Here is a 15778-nt window from a genome sequence, read left to right on the forward strand (position 1 = left end):
AAGGACCCAAATACCAAAAATCCAAAAGGCTGAACTTCAGTATCCTGTTTCTAGGAGTAAGAAAAATGAACTGATACAACTGCCGTGTGGTGCGATTGGACACAGGAGAAAGGATACCGGTTTTTCTTCTCATATCTATAGCAGCCTATCTGATCACATTGCCCTACTTTTCCTTTCTTTTTTAAAAAAGGTTTGTGTAATACATTTCTAGTTGCCTTTTACTGAATTAGTGACTATCTGGCATAATTATATTTTGTTTGAAATTAAAATAAATTAAATTCGGGCAATTTGTAGCCATTTAATACGCTGCAGAGAAGACAGTTCTTTATTTAAAGCACGGCCTCTATTGAAAAGCTTTGCGCAAATGCCTATATGTATATTGTTGCATATGTTTTCAAGACAGCTCCAGGATCCCACATGCGGGAGGGACTTTTCAGTGCCTATGACTATTGATTAATATCCACTGGAGAACCCAATACAAACGCAGATAATGGTAATTTAAAGTCCCCGTTCTAAAAGATCTTTGTCATTCACCTAAAAACAGGTTGTAAACGTAAAACTCTTATTAAATTAGACTTGAGAACTGAAGCATTTGTAATAACAGTATACCCTAACACATTGCAGCAAAAGAAGCCTCAAATGAATGACAACATACAATCAACAATACAAAAGGACTTGAGGGCTTTACGGTGAGGCTCAAATGCCATAGTAAGGTTCTGCAGTAGAACAACAAGGCTAAAACAAGTAGAAGGCTCAAAACAGTATATGAATGCAAAATTAGTTAGGATCAACTGGTACAAAAACAAGCAATAACAGTAAAGAGACAGAAATCCAGGGACATGCGGGTGAAACAAGTAATGTGCTAGGTACAAATCTTGGTACGGGTCGGTATCTCATGCACCCTGACCACACCGATCATGCAGCACCTTAAGAGCCCTACTCCTTTGCCAACCCAATGATACATACCACAGCATGACCCCACAACCATCACTTTTAGGGAAGGCTACTTGAACACAAGCATAAGCATCACTTCTCAGATGTGCTCAATTAATTCCATCGTCCCTAAATCACTTCAGCAGCAGCCTCAACCTTAGGATACTACAACACTAACAGCACTTCGTACCCAGGCTACACTCTGACTCACTGGTGGACGTCAGAGCAGAGATAAAACGTAACATTTTTCCAAAGATCCTTAACCGAGGTGTTACGTTGTCCTGTGGAGCGAATATTTTTTATGATGCAGAGGCCATCTCTGGTTGATGGGGCTGGGAACAAAGGTAGAAACTGGAGGCTTAAGGATACATTTCAGAGTTTGGACAAAGAGACCAGAATTAACAGGTCATGCTTACCCTTTGGCAGTGGCTTCTCATCCTCTGAACTTTCTGAACTGCTGGCCGGGTCAGAGATGCGGACCTTCTTAACCTCAGGGGTCTGGTCTGCCTTGCCAGCCTTCCTTTTCTGGGGACTGATCGGAGAGCTTAAGGGGCACAAAGCATAGACAAATTTACTTGAAGCAAAGGGGTCAGAAATGTCCATCTAGCAAATTACCCCTCAAGATCAGACATTGCTGACGACATGCAAACTCTGGAAGGGACACCATCAAACTTCTAAACTTTATACATTTTAAGACTGATCAAGTCAGAGAAGAACCTCTGAAAGCAGCGTGGATGACTAATGATGAGCCCTACATGCCATCCTATTTATGAAACTACACAATATTATATGCAATAAATAGGAGGTTAGAATATATGTCAAATTTAGGTTTGGTAAAATGATTGTACACACAACAATGAAATCTGCCATAAATACTTTGCTACTCTAAATTATATGTTTAAAATCACTAAAGTTAACAGTAGTAGGACGAGAGGGACAATGAAGTACCCGACGTATGGGTCTAATGACATAGTTCAGTATCTCAGCGAATATAATGTGTTGCTGACAGATTATTAGATTGGTTATTGGACTGAATGACTACTGTTGTATCTAGTTCTATATTAAAAGTTTGAATTAATACAATCAGATAAACCAACTTTCTTTTTATGATGTAAACATGTGCACGCTTGTTTTAAACTACAATACAACAAAAACCCAAAATGAGATAGACTGGCTCAGCGACGAAGTCAAACAACTTCAAAATGTTGACTAAGTATATCAAGCTGGTCTTAATCAAAGTCTGTAAAACTTCATATGCCTTGAGTAAAGGGCTTTTACTTTGCATAGGTTTGAGATTACGCTGCAAAAAACTCAATATTTATGATAAATTCAATATTCTGCCAAATAAGGAGAATGCTAAGGTGACTATATTCTATCCATTGCATCCTATCCAGGGTGCAAAAAACCTTTCGGTGTCTGAAAGCCCCACGCCCGCCATCCTAGTTTACACTTACTTCGACCACTCTTTGTAGATATCCAACAATGAGACTGTTTGAGAAGTGAACAGCTTCTACAGGAGAGAAAGGGGGGGGGGGGGGAGAGAAAATCACTTTGCATTATAACTCAGGAGACCAAGGAAAATAAAATGTCTGAATAAAGCACTAGCCCTACCAGACTCAATCAACAGACTAATACCATAAATAAAGATGTTAGCATTATGAGGCAAGGTTCCTGTGCATTTCTTTTGGATATAGAGTTGCATGACCAATTAAGAGACAATACCATAACGCACTACACAGGGTACCGGTGCCCACTAACTCAATCGTTTTATATCACTACCCACTTGCGTCACATTTAAACCAACATCATTTAGATCAAAGAGAATGGCACTGTGTGATAAGTTAGTCAACTTTTTACCTGGACCCCATATCATTGCTTGTATTGAAATGCTGCAGATTCCTCATCTTAGAATCCTCCCCAGGTGCCAGACTGGATCCGGACATTTTTTTAAGCAGTACCTCTGCACATCGGTAGAGGACGTCTAGCGACTCCGTAGCGTCGTCATGCTGAATGTGTCAACAGAGTCCATGTAAGCCATCTCACGACGTCAGGTTTTTGTGAAAATCTTCACGCCAACAAAGTGGAGCCACTTAGAGAAAGTGTGTGCCATAAAGAGAAAAATCTTGTATGAACAAGCACAGATTGAAAGAACTCTAGTAGTATGCAAAGAGGGGATCTTGGAGACAACCGGGCCCTCAGTTCGCAGAGCAGTGAGGATGGGTGGGTCGGTCGATAAGGAATCTGGGGCTATATCCTGTTTCTACCAGATAAGGCATTACCAAAGGTAAGTCATGTGATAGGGAACCTACGGCTAGATGTCTCTATCTTAGAATCAGATACTCAAGGAATACCCTCCTTGTAGGAGTGGCTGCGAACTGACCTCACCAAAGATACCCAAATAGAAGAAGCCGGTCCAACAGATTAAAAGACACCAGACTAACAAGCATTGGCATAGCCAATAGGTCTCGCCTTTGGGACCTTATAAGTGTTTAGCCATGCAACAGTTGCATAACTAAATACTTATAAGGTCCCAAAAGCGAGACCTATTGGCTATGCAAAGCGGCCATGAAAGTAAAAGTGATCGCGATCACGATCAAACATCAAAGCGGCCGCTAAAGTCAAAGTAATCGCGGTAAAGCGCGGCGAGCGCGCCCGCGCACATGCACTGTAGCTCCAGGCTGGCCTGGTAGCACTTTTTGGAGCCCTCTAAGTAAGTCTCGCCAGACCAGCGCATGCGCTGAGTCAGGCGAGACCTAAAAATGATAGAGGAGGCAAAGATGCTCCCCGAAAAGACTGATCTTCAAGAAAGGCTATGGGAAGCCCGCAGGGAGTAGAAAGCTATAAGACAGTGAGAAACAGTATAGAACAAGTGAAAGAGGCAACCTCAAAGGGGATGCAACCTAAGATCGGGGAATGCAAAGGGAGCAAGGAAAATAGTCCATAGAGTCCAGGCTCAAAACCAAATGGAAGGCGCATACACAGCATGCTCAGCCGCAGCAAACACATACAACGAATAAGAGTACCCACTGATCTTCGTGGGAACTATCCTGAGAAACAGATTTAGAAAAATAGACCTCCAATGATAGAACGATGGAGAAAAGAAAGAGAGAACAGTGAATGGTGAAGCGCTGTTAGGAAAGCAACAAGATTGGTAAAAAGAAACCATTCTTATACTGAGAACCTTTAAGATATACAAGACATCCTCCTCAATAATGTAATGGAAATGCTCACTTTAGAGAAGAAAGGAAACAGACATGTACAACCAAGAAGGTTGAACCAGGTCACCAATAAAGGTGTAAGTAAAATGCAGCGACATACACCGTACATAAGAGAGATAAGTATGTACATGCAGAGACATTCACAAAAGATTATATATTTATACTGGTGGAACCATGTCCAAAATGGGAGGGGGACACTACACAGTCTGTAGTACTGTCACAACCATGGTCCTCAGAAGGAAAAAACAGAGGAGGGGAGTCTGAGGAAGTCTGCTCCATCAACGCATGCATCAGACGCCGTGACTGAAGCCAGTCTTTGCCAAAAAGGCAACGCCTCAATGCCGAAAGGAGCGTTGATCGCAGTCGACTGCACCACTATGGGAGTTAGAAGGCCAGAAGCAAAAGGTGGGGAGCCTCAAAAAAGCTGTGCACCAGCGTCGCTAAGGAGTTAGAAACAGAAGACCAACCTGAAGCCGGGGAAGATATCACCGGCAAGGATCAAAGGAACGACCTCATGCACTTCTGCGGGGCCCAAGGGCATCCCAGAGAGAGGTGACAACCCAAGAACAGAATGAAGAAATTGAGAATACGGTCTCAAGTGGGTCAATGACACGCGGGCCCAGGATAGGTGGGGAGACGGGGGTGGTGTAATACCCCCGACACTTCAACTGAAGAGCGGGGACCAGTGGGAGGCACCGCGACTTGGACCACCGATGCCGAGACTTACCTCCGGACGTCGAACGAGAAGGATGCCCCACGATAACTGTTCCAAGCAAGGAATTGCAGTGGGTTCATAGAGCGCACAGGGGACAGAGGACAACAAGAAGACTTTGATGACTGACATTTGCGTCACAAGGAGCTACATGCGATGTTCCCTGCATGTTTTCAGTCGGAGCATGCACTCTTCGGAGTCATGGTGCTCACCCAGACACCACATGCAAACAGTGTGAGGGTCCATGACAGACATTTGTCATCCACAGGACTCACAAGGCTTGAACCCAGAGGACACTGAAGGGTTAAAAAAGGCACACTGCTCCGGTGACGAAAACACGTCAAGTAGGACAAAAAAATTGCTGGAGGAACTACAGTGCAGATCTGCATTGCTAGAGCAGAAAAGAAGAAACGGCCGTTAGGGTGTCGGGGGGAGGGCTTATATGGACTCAGTTGACGCCAAATATCCGGATTCGGACTGGCACCAGGGGAGGATTCTAGCATGAGGAATCTGCAGATGGCTCCATCAGATAGTCCAGGTAATAAAACATTACATATACAAAGAAAAATTACACAGCTCTAATTCCATATAAACATTACTAAAAAAAATTCAAATCTTTACAAGCACTCATACCTTTCTATGCCAATAAAAACATTACCATTTCCTAAAGCACTTATCATCCCCCAAACAGCAAACAATATGTATATTTAATAATGGCAAAAGGAGGAAAATATATTCCCAGGTTTTAGTGCAATGGCATACTGTCTGTATAGCTGACAATTAAAGCCAATAGGTCTGGCCTTGCTAAGTTGAGAAAAAGATTAAATGAAAACTGAGTTGGTCGTTAAGCCTTGGCACTGAAGGGCACTCACTACCTTTTAGGTAGATGTGAACATGTGCAGAACCAAAAGTCATCAATTAAAATGAAGAGAGCCAGAAAATGGCGGAGGTACGTGGATCCACTGCCCTATGCAGTATGCTGTGGTGGCCAGAAGCAAAATATGAATATCACAAAAAGATCAATAGATGAAGAGGCCCGATTAAAAGCCCCTGCAAGTACACATACATGTATGCATTTTTATTATGAACTTTTTAGAAAACACCAAACTGGTGAAACAGCTAAAGCGGTTTCTAGGACAGACCACAAAATATATAGGGTTACACAGGAATAAACTGATTCATAGAAAGTCAACAATTACCATCTTTAATGGGGTCTTTAAGAATCATTTGCAAACTAACCTGGAATCAAGTTAGAGAATTCAGGCTGATGCCAAAACATGCACCAATATAATTACAAAAGATAACAAAACAAAATTAATGTAAAGAATCTCATATTGGAGCCAAAATGTACCGAGGGTGGCACAGATACTGCTATACTAATAAAGGGAGATAGACTGTTATGCTGCAACCAAGATTGTTTTAAGATTCAGTTTTACTACTAACATCTCGAGTGGGGTGGATTGGTTCAACCCCAAAAAGCTTAAGTAGAAAGAGACATTAATCAAATTACCACATTTGTCTACATCTTCAACAGGAAAATATTGCTGGGAATATTACATGACTCATTGCATCAAGAAAGCCAGAAACTATCTTGTTCATTAGACACAGTGCATTCAAACTCCTTGCAACTATTGATAGATTGTATCGATACTCTACAAGAATGTCTGACCAAATATTGTGCAGATGTTACATTTTAGAATAGAGACTGAGCAGCTGCCAAAGAATCGAATATACGCTGCGGCCATGATACACTGTGTTTTCTAACAAATGTGCCCACCACCAAGAGGACACAAAAAGGTAAAGTGAAAATTCATAATGCAAAACTTTCATGTCCCAACTAGCAGCACATCATTGTGACTGCAAAAATAACCCATAATTGCTATTTTTCTAATAGGATAATATTTCTGTGTATCCCAGGTATCTGAACAAGTATTATAACGAGTATTATAATGAATGATTTCACAAAAAATGCTCACAATTACCACCCTAGTATGTATGAGTCAAGCCTGCAATATTCCAGGAACGGAGGTGGAGGTGACAAATGCTACAGAAAACAAAACTGTCATTGACAAATTAAATGTAACAATATATGAATCCGGGATCAAGAAGAGACCCCGCTACCTTTAATTTCAATACTTGACACTCAGGCTCAGTCTTCACTATTAATTTAATCTTTTTTTCCAACTCTCGACGCAGAGCCACAGGTACAGACTATTACTCTCCTTCTGTACTTGAATGAACTGGACCTTCAGCTCACCTCATAATATGAGATGTGATTTGCCTCACGTTGACACCCCACAGTTTCCTCTTTCTCAGCCCTAATTTGGATGCCTCTGCCAGTAATGGGGAAGGTGGACGGTCATTTGAAGTACTTCTACAACCAATACACAAAGGTGTTTTTCAAAAGACAATTATCAGTTCCCTTAAGCCTTTGCAACCCGGACAAGGGTACTTGATCAGTGCCTATTGAGGTACTGTGCACCTCTGAATAATACATTGAAGAAATGGTGTAGGAAAGTAGCCTTTTTGACAGGGTCAACCCCACTTTTTGCCTGGTAATGATATAATTTTGACCGGTAGTGCACTGGGTTCCTGCTCACCAGGTCCCCAATGCCAGATCTCCTTCCTACAACTGTACAATTGTTTCTCCCTATAGGCAAAACCTTTAGCACACTCTGCAATCCCCTAGTAAGTGGTAGAGACCGACACACAGGGCTTGAGGTACTAAAGAGTGTCCCTAAAACGCCAGGGAAAGCCATGTGACCTAACGGGCTACCCATCGAATTGCTAAAAATGACGACCTCTAAGATAACACCCCACTTATGTGCCATGTACCAAGAAGGCTTCCAGAAAGGTTACCTGCCAGGAGATCTCAGATTAGCATCAATAGTTGCGATACACAAGCAAGGTAAATCGGCGGAGGAGTGTGGCTCCTACTGACCCATTTCTCTGCTCAATGTAGAAACAAGAATTTTAGCCAAAGCACTGGCCAATCGACTAATCCCCATCATCAATAAACTTATACACCCAGACAAGTCAGGCTTTATGCTTGGGCGTAACACTGCCCTTAAATCTCCGTCGACTGCACAGAAAACTGGAAGGACAGACACAATCCAGGAAGATGCCGCCCTGCTCTCGCTAGATGCCAAAATGTCATTTGACACGATCGAATGGCCTCATCTATTTTCAGTACTGGAACGCATGGGCTTTGGCCCGACATACATTAAGTGGATCATACCTTTATATACCAATCCGACAGCACAAATAGTAGTCGATTGCCATACAACCCTGCCAATTCCAACTGGGGAAGGAAACATAGCAGGGCTGCCCCCTCTCCTATTCGCTTTGATGCTCGAACCTTTGGCGACATGGGTAAGGGGAGACCCCATGATAAGAGGGCTGAAAAGGACAGAACAGCATGAAGACAAAATCTCCTTATATGCGGAGGATAAACTGTTATGCGTAGCGGCACCTTCGATCCACATGATCATGCACATATTTGCGATCTTCGGCAAACGCTCAGGCTACAATATAAATTGGACAAAATACATACTGTATATGATGATTCGGGGGCCCGCACCGCGAACACCGTTAAACTACAAAATTACGGTGGTGGTAAAGGGATTCAAATATCTTGGAAACTTTATAACACCTGACCCACTCCTCTTCTTTAGCACTAATCTCCAGGGCCCTCTGAAACGGTTACACAATGACGTGCGACACTGGTGAGCTCTTCCTCTCACCCTTTTGGGCAGAGCCTCACTGGTCAAAATGTTGGCACTGCCCCGGTTTCCTAAGTACTACAAAATACCCCCTTCAGGGGCCCGGACACATAATTTACTAACAGAGAGCGCAGTACGGACCCTACTATGGGACTGGAAAAACCCACGTATAGCTACACAAAAACTGACAAGGGGGTGGTATGACGGGGGGGGATCTCCCTGCCTGATAATAAACAATATTACTGGGCTTCCTAACTTGCAGTAATCACCTATGGATCTATGGCCCGCAACTAGAACCAGCCTATCAGATGGACAAATGGTTAATGAGCCCAGGAGGCTACCAAAGAGCTCTCTACACAGACCCTAAACGACAGCGGCTCACAGAACCCACGGTACACATCTTAGTAATATAGCACCAAGCATGCAAGAAACTGGGCTGGCATAAGAAACAAAAGCAACACCTTTATAGGAATCACAGCAACTGGGTACACTGAGTAACTGCCCTGGGTTCGATAGCTGGGACATGATTGGCATCTCGTCAGTTGGTGACCTGTGGAAAAGAGAAGGTGTGGTCTCGTTCAGTTAGCTACAAGCAGAGTACCAACTGGCAAGTACAGAGGCCTACAGATACCTACAAAAAAAGCCACACTATAAAGTCTGCGGTCCCAAATGGGATGGCTCGGCCGGAGGCATCCCGCTGGAGGACAGGCTCCTCACAGACCCAATGGCCAGTAAAGCAATATCCCTGACCTACTGGAAACTGATAAATAATAGACCGGACCCTCTTATGCACCAATGGGAGGCAGACATAGGGAGCTTAGAAGATCATGAATGGTAGGACGCCCTTTCATCCCCGCAAGAGGTAGTTATACCAATGAGGTTAAGGCTTATTCAACTAAAATCCTGCACAGGACATATTTCTCGAGGGGACCCTGGTCAGACTCCGAGTGTCTAAGGCTCTGTGCCCAGGAGGGAACGTTCTTTCATACGCTTTGGGAGTGCCCCGCAATTCAACCCTATTGGGAGGAAATCATAGCTAAACTCAAAGAGGTTGTGGGAAAGAGACTCCCGGCTCCGCACGACTGCTTGCTTAATGTATGGGAGGCCACCGATTTAACACATACTGAACAATCCTGGGTCTTCTTGGAACTGGTCCTGGCCAAAAGAAACATCGCCCACAAATGGGAAGTAGGGGACATACCATTACAGAGGGGATGGGAAACAGACATGGACAGATCCATGATAGCAGAAAAAGTGGTATTCAAAAACAGAGGTTCCCGAAGAAATGGGACCTGAAATGGGCTAATTGGAATGCAGCAAGGGGTGGACTGTGTATCTCCCTCACAGATGACCTACGAGGCGGGAGGAAGGGGAATCGACCTACTGCAATTGTGAAATGTGATAAGTGCATTATAAATGACAAGCCGGGAGGAGCCAAGATGGCGACCGGGACGGCAGCGTAGGCTCCCGGCTCCGTGAACCTCCGCACCCCGCACAGATATCCTGCATGAGATCCTTAGCCTGCGCTATCTGCCCGTGTTGGTGAACAAGAGCGGCAACCGATCGTGTGACCCCGAAGTTTCTGGCAGCGGTACCGCCGGAGAAATGTCCGTCTGAAGTTTGCGGCCTGTGCAACCCTGGAACCGGGACCTCGAGTGGACATCATGGCCGGGCGGCAGTTCAACAACAGCGGCCTTTGGTGACTGGGTGGAGTCGGACTACCGGAGCGGTGCGAATATCGGCCTACGTTTCGCCGTGGTCGTTCCTACCACTGAGAGTGGCGGAACGAGTGCGTGCCCGCGGTGGCAACTCCAAGACTCTCCGGTGATTGCCTCAGCCTTCGCCGGTGAGCTGCCCGGACGCCGCCCGTAACTCGCCCAGATTCTTGCGGGCTGCTCCCGGATTTTCGCGGGCGCTGGTCCGTGGTGGGGATGACTGTGGCCCGTGACCACACACCGGACACATTATTTGCCTGCCCCCGGAACCCTGTTTCCAGTGACATGGAACCCGAGGCGTTTGTGCCTGAGTCCCGGTCCCGATCTGGGTTGGACCTACCCAGCGGCCATTTTGGTAGGACAGAGTCCGCCATCCTGTACACTGGGTTGCAGCAGGATTGGGAGGGTGCGACTGAGGAGCGTAGCGGAGCGAGCGCCGGGAGCTGTACTGGGGTACGGTGACCTTCTCGAAGCTCTCGGTGCCCTTCATTCCACCTTGGTTCACGGAGCCTGGGTGTTGGGGAGTAAGCTCGATGGAGTGACATCAGCGTCGGAACAGTTGCGGCCTGCCTTTCCCCAGGTACGCTGGGACTTCTTGCACTGCACACGGGAGGACGGTGTCGTGGCCGCCCCTGTGAATAGTGCACACCTGGACACTCCGGACAGTATACTAACGTGCGATCAGCTGGCTGTGGATCTGGTCTGTTCCGGAGGTTTTGGACCTGAGTGGGGGGTGGTGGCCTTGTCCCGTGCGCGGCCTCCGGCGACTCAGGCAATATCCAAGCAACGGTCGCCTGCTCTGGCTGATTCCGCCTTCCTGGACCTGGTGTGCAGTGTAAATCCTGGGGCAGCACTGGGAAAGACGACCCTCCATAGAGCTGACTGTGTCGATCTTCAGAGCCTTCTACCCTACCTGTGTGTGTCGCTTCCTGATCTTTATTGGCCGCTTCTCTTCCTTGTAACATTGGACATGGCACTGGGTCGATGGGTATGCATGGGTAGGTTTGCAAAGAGTGGCCAAGGATAAGGCTGATCCTTCAGAGGTGGTTATCTAATAGGCGGGCGGGCTCGGGAGTTGCGTGCTCTCACGGCATAACGGTTAGTGTACTAAGTGCGTAATGCTCCTTACTTTTCTTTGACAGGGTCGATTTTGTGTTGTTTATTGTATGCTTTGCGGGAAAATATATGGTGCGGGAGGGAGAAGCCGGGGGCATGTTTTGCAGGCCCTCCTCCAGTTTATTAATACTCTCTCTACCCCCCGTCTGGTGGGGGCTCTTTTCCTACTCCTTTTTCTCTGTTTCTTCTATATTTCGGGTCTGGTTCCGGGGCGACAGGCACACTGCTGGGGGGGGGGGGTGGGGGGGGGGGCCGTACTCATCTGCAGAGGTGCAGGGTGGGGGGTTGGGGGGGAGGGGATTCTTTAGTCTTTAAACCTTTTTTTCCATGGCCTCCTTTTCTTCTCTTATTCTTCTTTGTCTTTTTCTGGGATCAGCCTGGTAGAACTCCTTTGTTGTTAATCACTGCTGTTTCCTGAGTGCCATAATTTCCGTGGTGTTTCCTGGGTCTTAGGGCAGGGGGTTGCAGGCGCAACTGGCCGTGATATTTCTCCACATCCTGAACTTCCTGTTTCAGCGCCATTGCTTAGATAGACTGCTGTTTATTGTTTACGTTCATCATTCTGCCTGCCATTTTTCACTGCTGGGAAACTGTTTGGCACCTGATCCTTCCATCCTCCTCTATTATAAAATGTAAACCTTTATTATCCTGGTCTCCTACTTGGGCTGTTCAGAGACTGAGAGTATGCTAGCATCGAGATTCTGCTCCCCGAGGTGCTGACTGTGATAAAATTGCTTTCTGTTATTCTGACTGTTTAGCGGCCGGCCCCGGGGGTTGTAGGCCCATACGTGTAATTGATTGAAATATCAATAAAGGTTTTTCAAAAAAAAATAAAAAAATAAAAAAATAAATGACAAGCCGAATTTAATGTGACACTGAATGTTAAGCATGCTGTCTGTACAACTGGAGCTCTACAGCTCAACCTACTGTACGACTGATATTTGTTCAAAATAAAAAGTAAAAAAATAAATAAATAAAAACGGAGGGTCCCTAAGGGCTGCAGTACAAACTGTGCCACCCTAAAGGACCCCTCACCAAGCACATGTAAGGCAGCTATTGCAGGCTGTGTGTCTTGGTGCAGACAAAAGTGAAAACACAACATGTCACAAACCCCTGTTAAACTTGGATCAGCTATCACGCTATTTGCACTTGAGTACAGGATGTTAAGTAGTGTTATTCAAGAACAGCAGAGCCAGTTATATACGTGTATTGAAGCAACTAGACGTGGTTTCTTTACTTGGTAGTATGTTGGCCCCTGAAGAAGGGACACGTCAGTCCCGAAATGCATAGGGCTGTGTGATTTCAAGTGACTAACAGAATAATCAGCAGATGCTTTCTACATTTATCTCTGATTTGTGATGATGTATACACTTCGTTGGAAATTGCAAGATTATGGACTTTGACATATTGAAGTGTCAACAAATGTTTGTTTTCAAAATATGAAAAAAGTCCGAAAAAACTAAATTGTGTTTGAGCATATTTATATATTGTATTTACATTGTTTCACATTAAATTATAAAAATACGTTTCTAGTGTAGTGCACACGGTTTGCGCAATCCCAGCAGCTTGTTATTCATTTAGTTAATAAGTTCAAGGGACAGGCAGCCCCTAGTCACTGTGTTGCACACTATATATATAAATTGAAATTGAGAACGTTATAACTATAGGAGTACATTTGAGTTTGTGGTGTGTAGTACTCACATCTTTCAGTAACATCCCTGTGTGCCATGTCCCCTGCCTGTAATATTTGTAAGTCACCCCGAGTGAAGGCAAGGCAGCCCTAAGGCAGGGTGCCTAATATCACATTTGAGGGAATACCGGCATGAGCAGATATGCCTCTGTGTTGGTCAGTCCCGTTACTGCCAGTAGAGTGCCCAGGGAAACCATCTTAAAGACTTGCTGGACACTGATGAAAAGTAGTTCTCCTCTGTCCAGAGCCCCCTTGGCACCTGGACAGGCTGGAGAATTAGCTAGTCGGGTTGGCGTGCCACCCTCAGGCTAGTACTACCCTAAGGCAGACACAATTTTTCATATGTAGCCATTGTGATGGCATAATTAGGAATTCTGGGAGAGGGTTTTGCCCACTTCCAATAGGAAGTGGTAATATAGAGGATGTAGTGCCCCCAAGGGTCAGTAGCCTATTGGTTACCACTGTATGCTCCCCCAACACCCTTAAATTCAGTATTTAGGCGAGACCCTGGCACCACAGAAGCAGATCCTGACGACATAAGAGACGACACCGAAGAGTCACAAAAGCAGACAGGAGAGAGAAAGCAGTTGACCTGGCACTAACCTTGCCGGCCTGTTTGCACCCCTCATCAAAAACTGCGTCAAAGTAGACTCGTTCTGCAGCTGTTGACTCCAGAAACCCAGGAAGATTGCCTGCCTTCGATAAAGACCCAATACCTCCCCTGAACAGCTGACCTGTTCCCTTGCACCCTGCAAAAACTCAGAAGCAAGAGACTCCGAGACCTCCAGAACCGCTAAAATCAGACACCTGAAACAACCACTGCACACGTCGCCGCTGGCCTGAGCTGAAGTGGGTCACTGGTATCAACAAGGTTTCCCAGCCCTCAAGAGCTAGAGTCTATCGTGACTTCACCCCTCGGGGACTCAGGAACGTCACCTGCAGCCTCTGCACGCAGGCCCCCCTCGACGGTTTCCGGTAAGAAGACCCGACACCTCTGCATCCGTCCCCCCCGGGCAGTGGAGTAGAGAACCCCAGGTGTCCCTACGCCCCAAAGCATTGCAAATCTTGAACCAACACCCCCCCCCCCCCCCCCCCCGGGCAGTGGAGTAGAGAACCCCAGGTGTCCCTACGCCCCAAAGCATTGCAAATCTTGAACCAACATCCCCCCCCCACCACCCCCATTGGTTCAACCTGACTGGCCTTCCAGCCAGAGCCTGCAGTCTCTTTTCACAATGACAGACAAAACCTATTGGGCTCCCAACGCTGGTTTGCAACCTGCACCCAGCCGCCCTCAAGCCCTTGGTGGTGTACTGCTGGTGCTATCTTGGACCTTGCTCACCACTCACCTTTACTCCTGGAGATTGGTCTCGTACGTCCCTGTACTATACCTGTTTACAAAACGTATTCTTTCCACAGGATAACAGTGCAGAACTCTAAAATTGCAGTGTCCACTTTTTGCAGTGAAAAGAATTTGTACTAACCTGAATGATTTTTGTCTGATGCCTAAACATATATATACTTGTTATTTTTATAAATTGGTGTGGATCTCCTTCTTGAGTCATGTGTGTCATTTATTAATCATTGTGTGTATATTTGGAAATGTCTTGCACTCCTCTGTGTTAACCTTAAGGCTGCGCGACCACACTACCCCCTAACAGAGCACTTTGAGATGGCCATAGCAAATCCCTGAACTCTACACGGTAGATCAGATTTTTAATAGATCACAAAGAGCCAGCATCCTGCAAATGGTAATTTTCAAGTGACAAGTCGTAACTTGTTTTGAGAAGCACCATTCAAACAATATGAATTCTAATGAAAAATGATCACCTAAACTACAAGTAAAAAAATGCGAACTATTATTTGCCATTAATTTAGTGGTGTGTTTGATTGTTGGAAAATTGGCAACACAACATGCTCCAATACTTAATTTCGGCTGCATATTTAATAGGACATTTAACGCTTGAGCCTTCAATCAGCTAAATCCTTCAAACAGCATCTGACGTGTTCAGGGAGCAGCCCTAATTGCAGAGATCTTCCTTACATTCCACGAAAAGGAAACACTATGCCCCTTAAACGGGTTTGTTCTCATTAGAGAAAGCCCAGAAAGCAGCTGCTCACGAGTTCCTAATGTGCCAATAAACCCTCAGACAACAGATTTCTTCAGGGTCGCAACTATTACAATTTAACATACATTTCTGAGACAAGACCTAGTAGGCCTGCATAAGAGTTCTAGGCAGCTCACCGGCTACAAAGAGCCCTGGATAAATATTCTGGTCAGATAAACAGAGCGCATTGATGAGAAGTCTTGGTTTGCTCTTAAGTAAGCCTGAACTCTGCATAAAGATTCTCAGCAGAACCAAGTATTAGTTTTCTGGTTACTTCAGAAGGTGCTACAAGTACAGCATTAATATGTTGGGCAAATCACTAAAGTCTGCTCAGCATGAAGGACAGAAAGATGCCTGTACCTGACAGGGCACTTTGACAGAAATAACCAGGTCCTTCCAGAATAGTCTCCAAAAGGTTCTCTGGTACTTTATGTCCTTAACTTGCAATCCTCTCTTGATGGGATCAGCAGTATCCTTCAGTTCGGGACAGCGAAAGGGAATGAGTTTGGGTGAACTCAAAAATGGCTCCTGACAGCGGAATGAGGGCCCAAGACAAAAACTATTCTC

At 45.4% G+C, this 15778-nt stretch overlaps 1 protein-coding gene across 10 annotated transcripts in view; it reads right to left on the minus strand.

Annotated features, from left to right (window-relative positions):
• The window catches only part of TCOF1 (treacle ribosome biogenesis factor 1), a 286142-nt gene that overhangs the window by 248554 nt on the left and 21810 nt on the right, over window positions 1-15778 (minus strand). For all 10 annotated transcript variants that reach the window (XM_085617719.1, XM_085617714.1, XM_085617713.1 and 7 more), the window contains exons 2-3: window positions 2388-2443; window positions 1350-1477 (exon numbers count right to left, since the gene is read on the minus strand). In XM_085617719.1, the coding sequence (XP_085473845.1) occupies window positions 1350-1477; window positions 2388-2443 (184 nt within the window). The remainder of the gene's footprint in view (window positions 1-1349; window positions 1478-2387; window positions 2444-15778) is intronic.

The sequence above is a fragment of the Triturus cristatus genome, chromosome 7, assembly GCF_964204655.1.
Source record: "Triturus cristatus chromosome 7, aTriCri1.1, whole genome shotgun sequence".
Classification (NCBI taxonomy): Eukaryota; Metazoa; Chordata; class Amphibia; order Caudata; family Salamandridae; genus Triturus; species Triturus cristatus.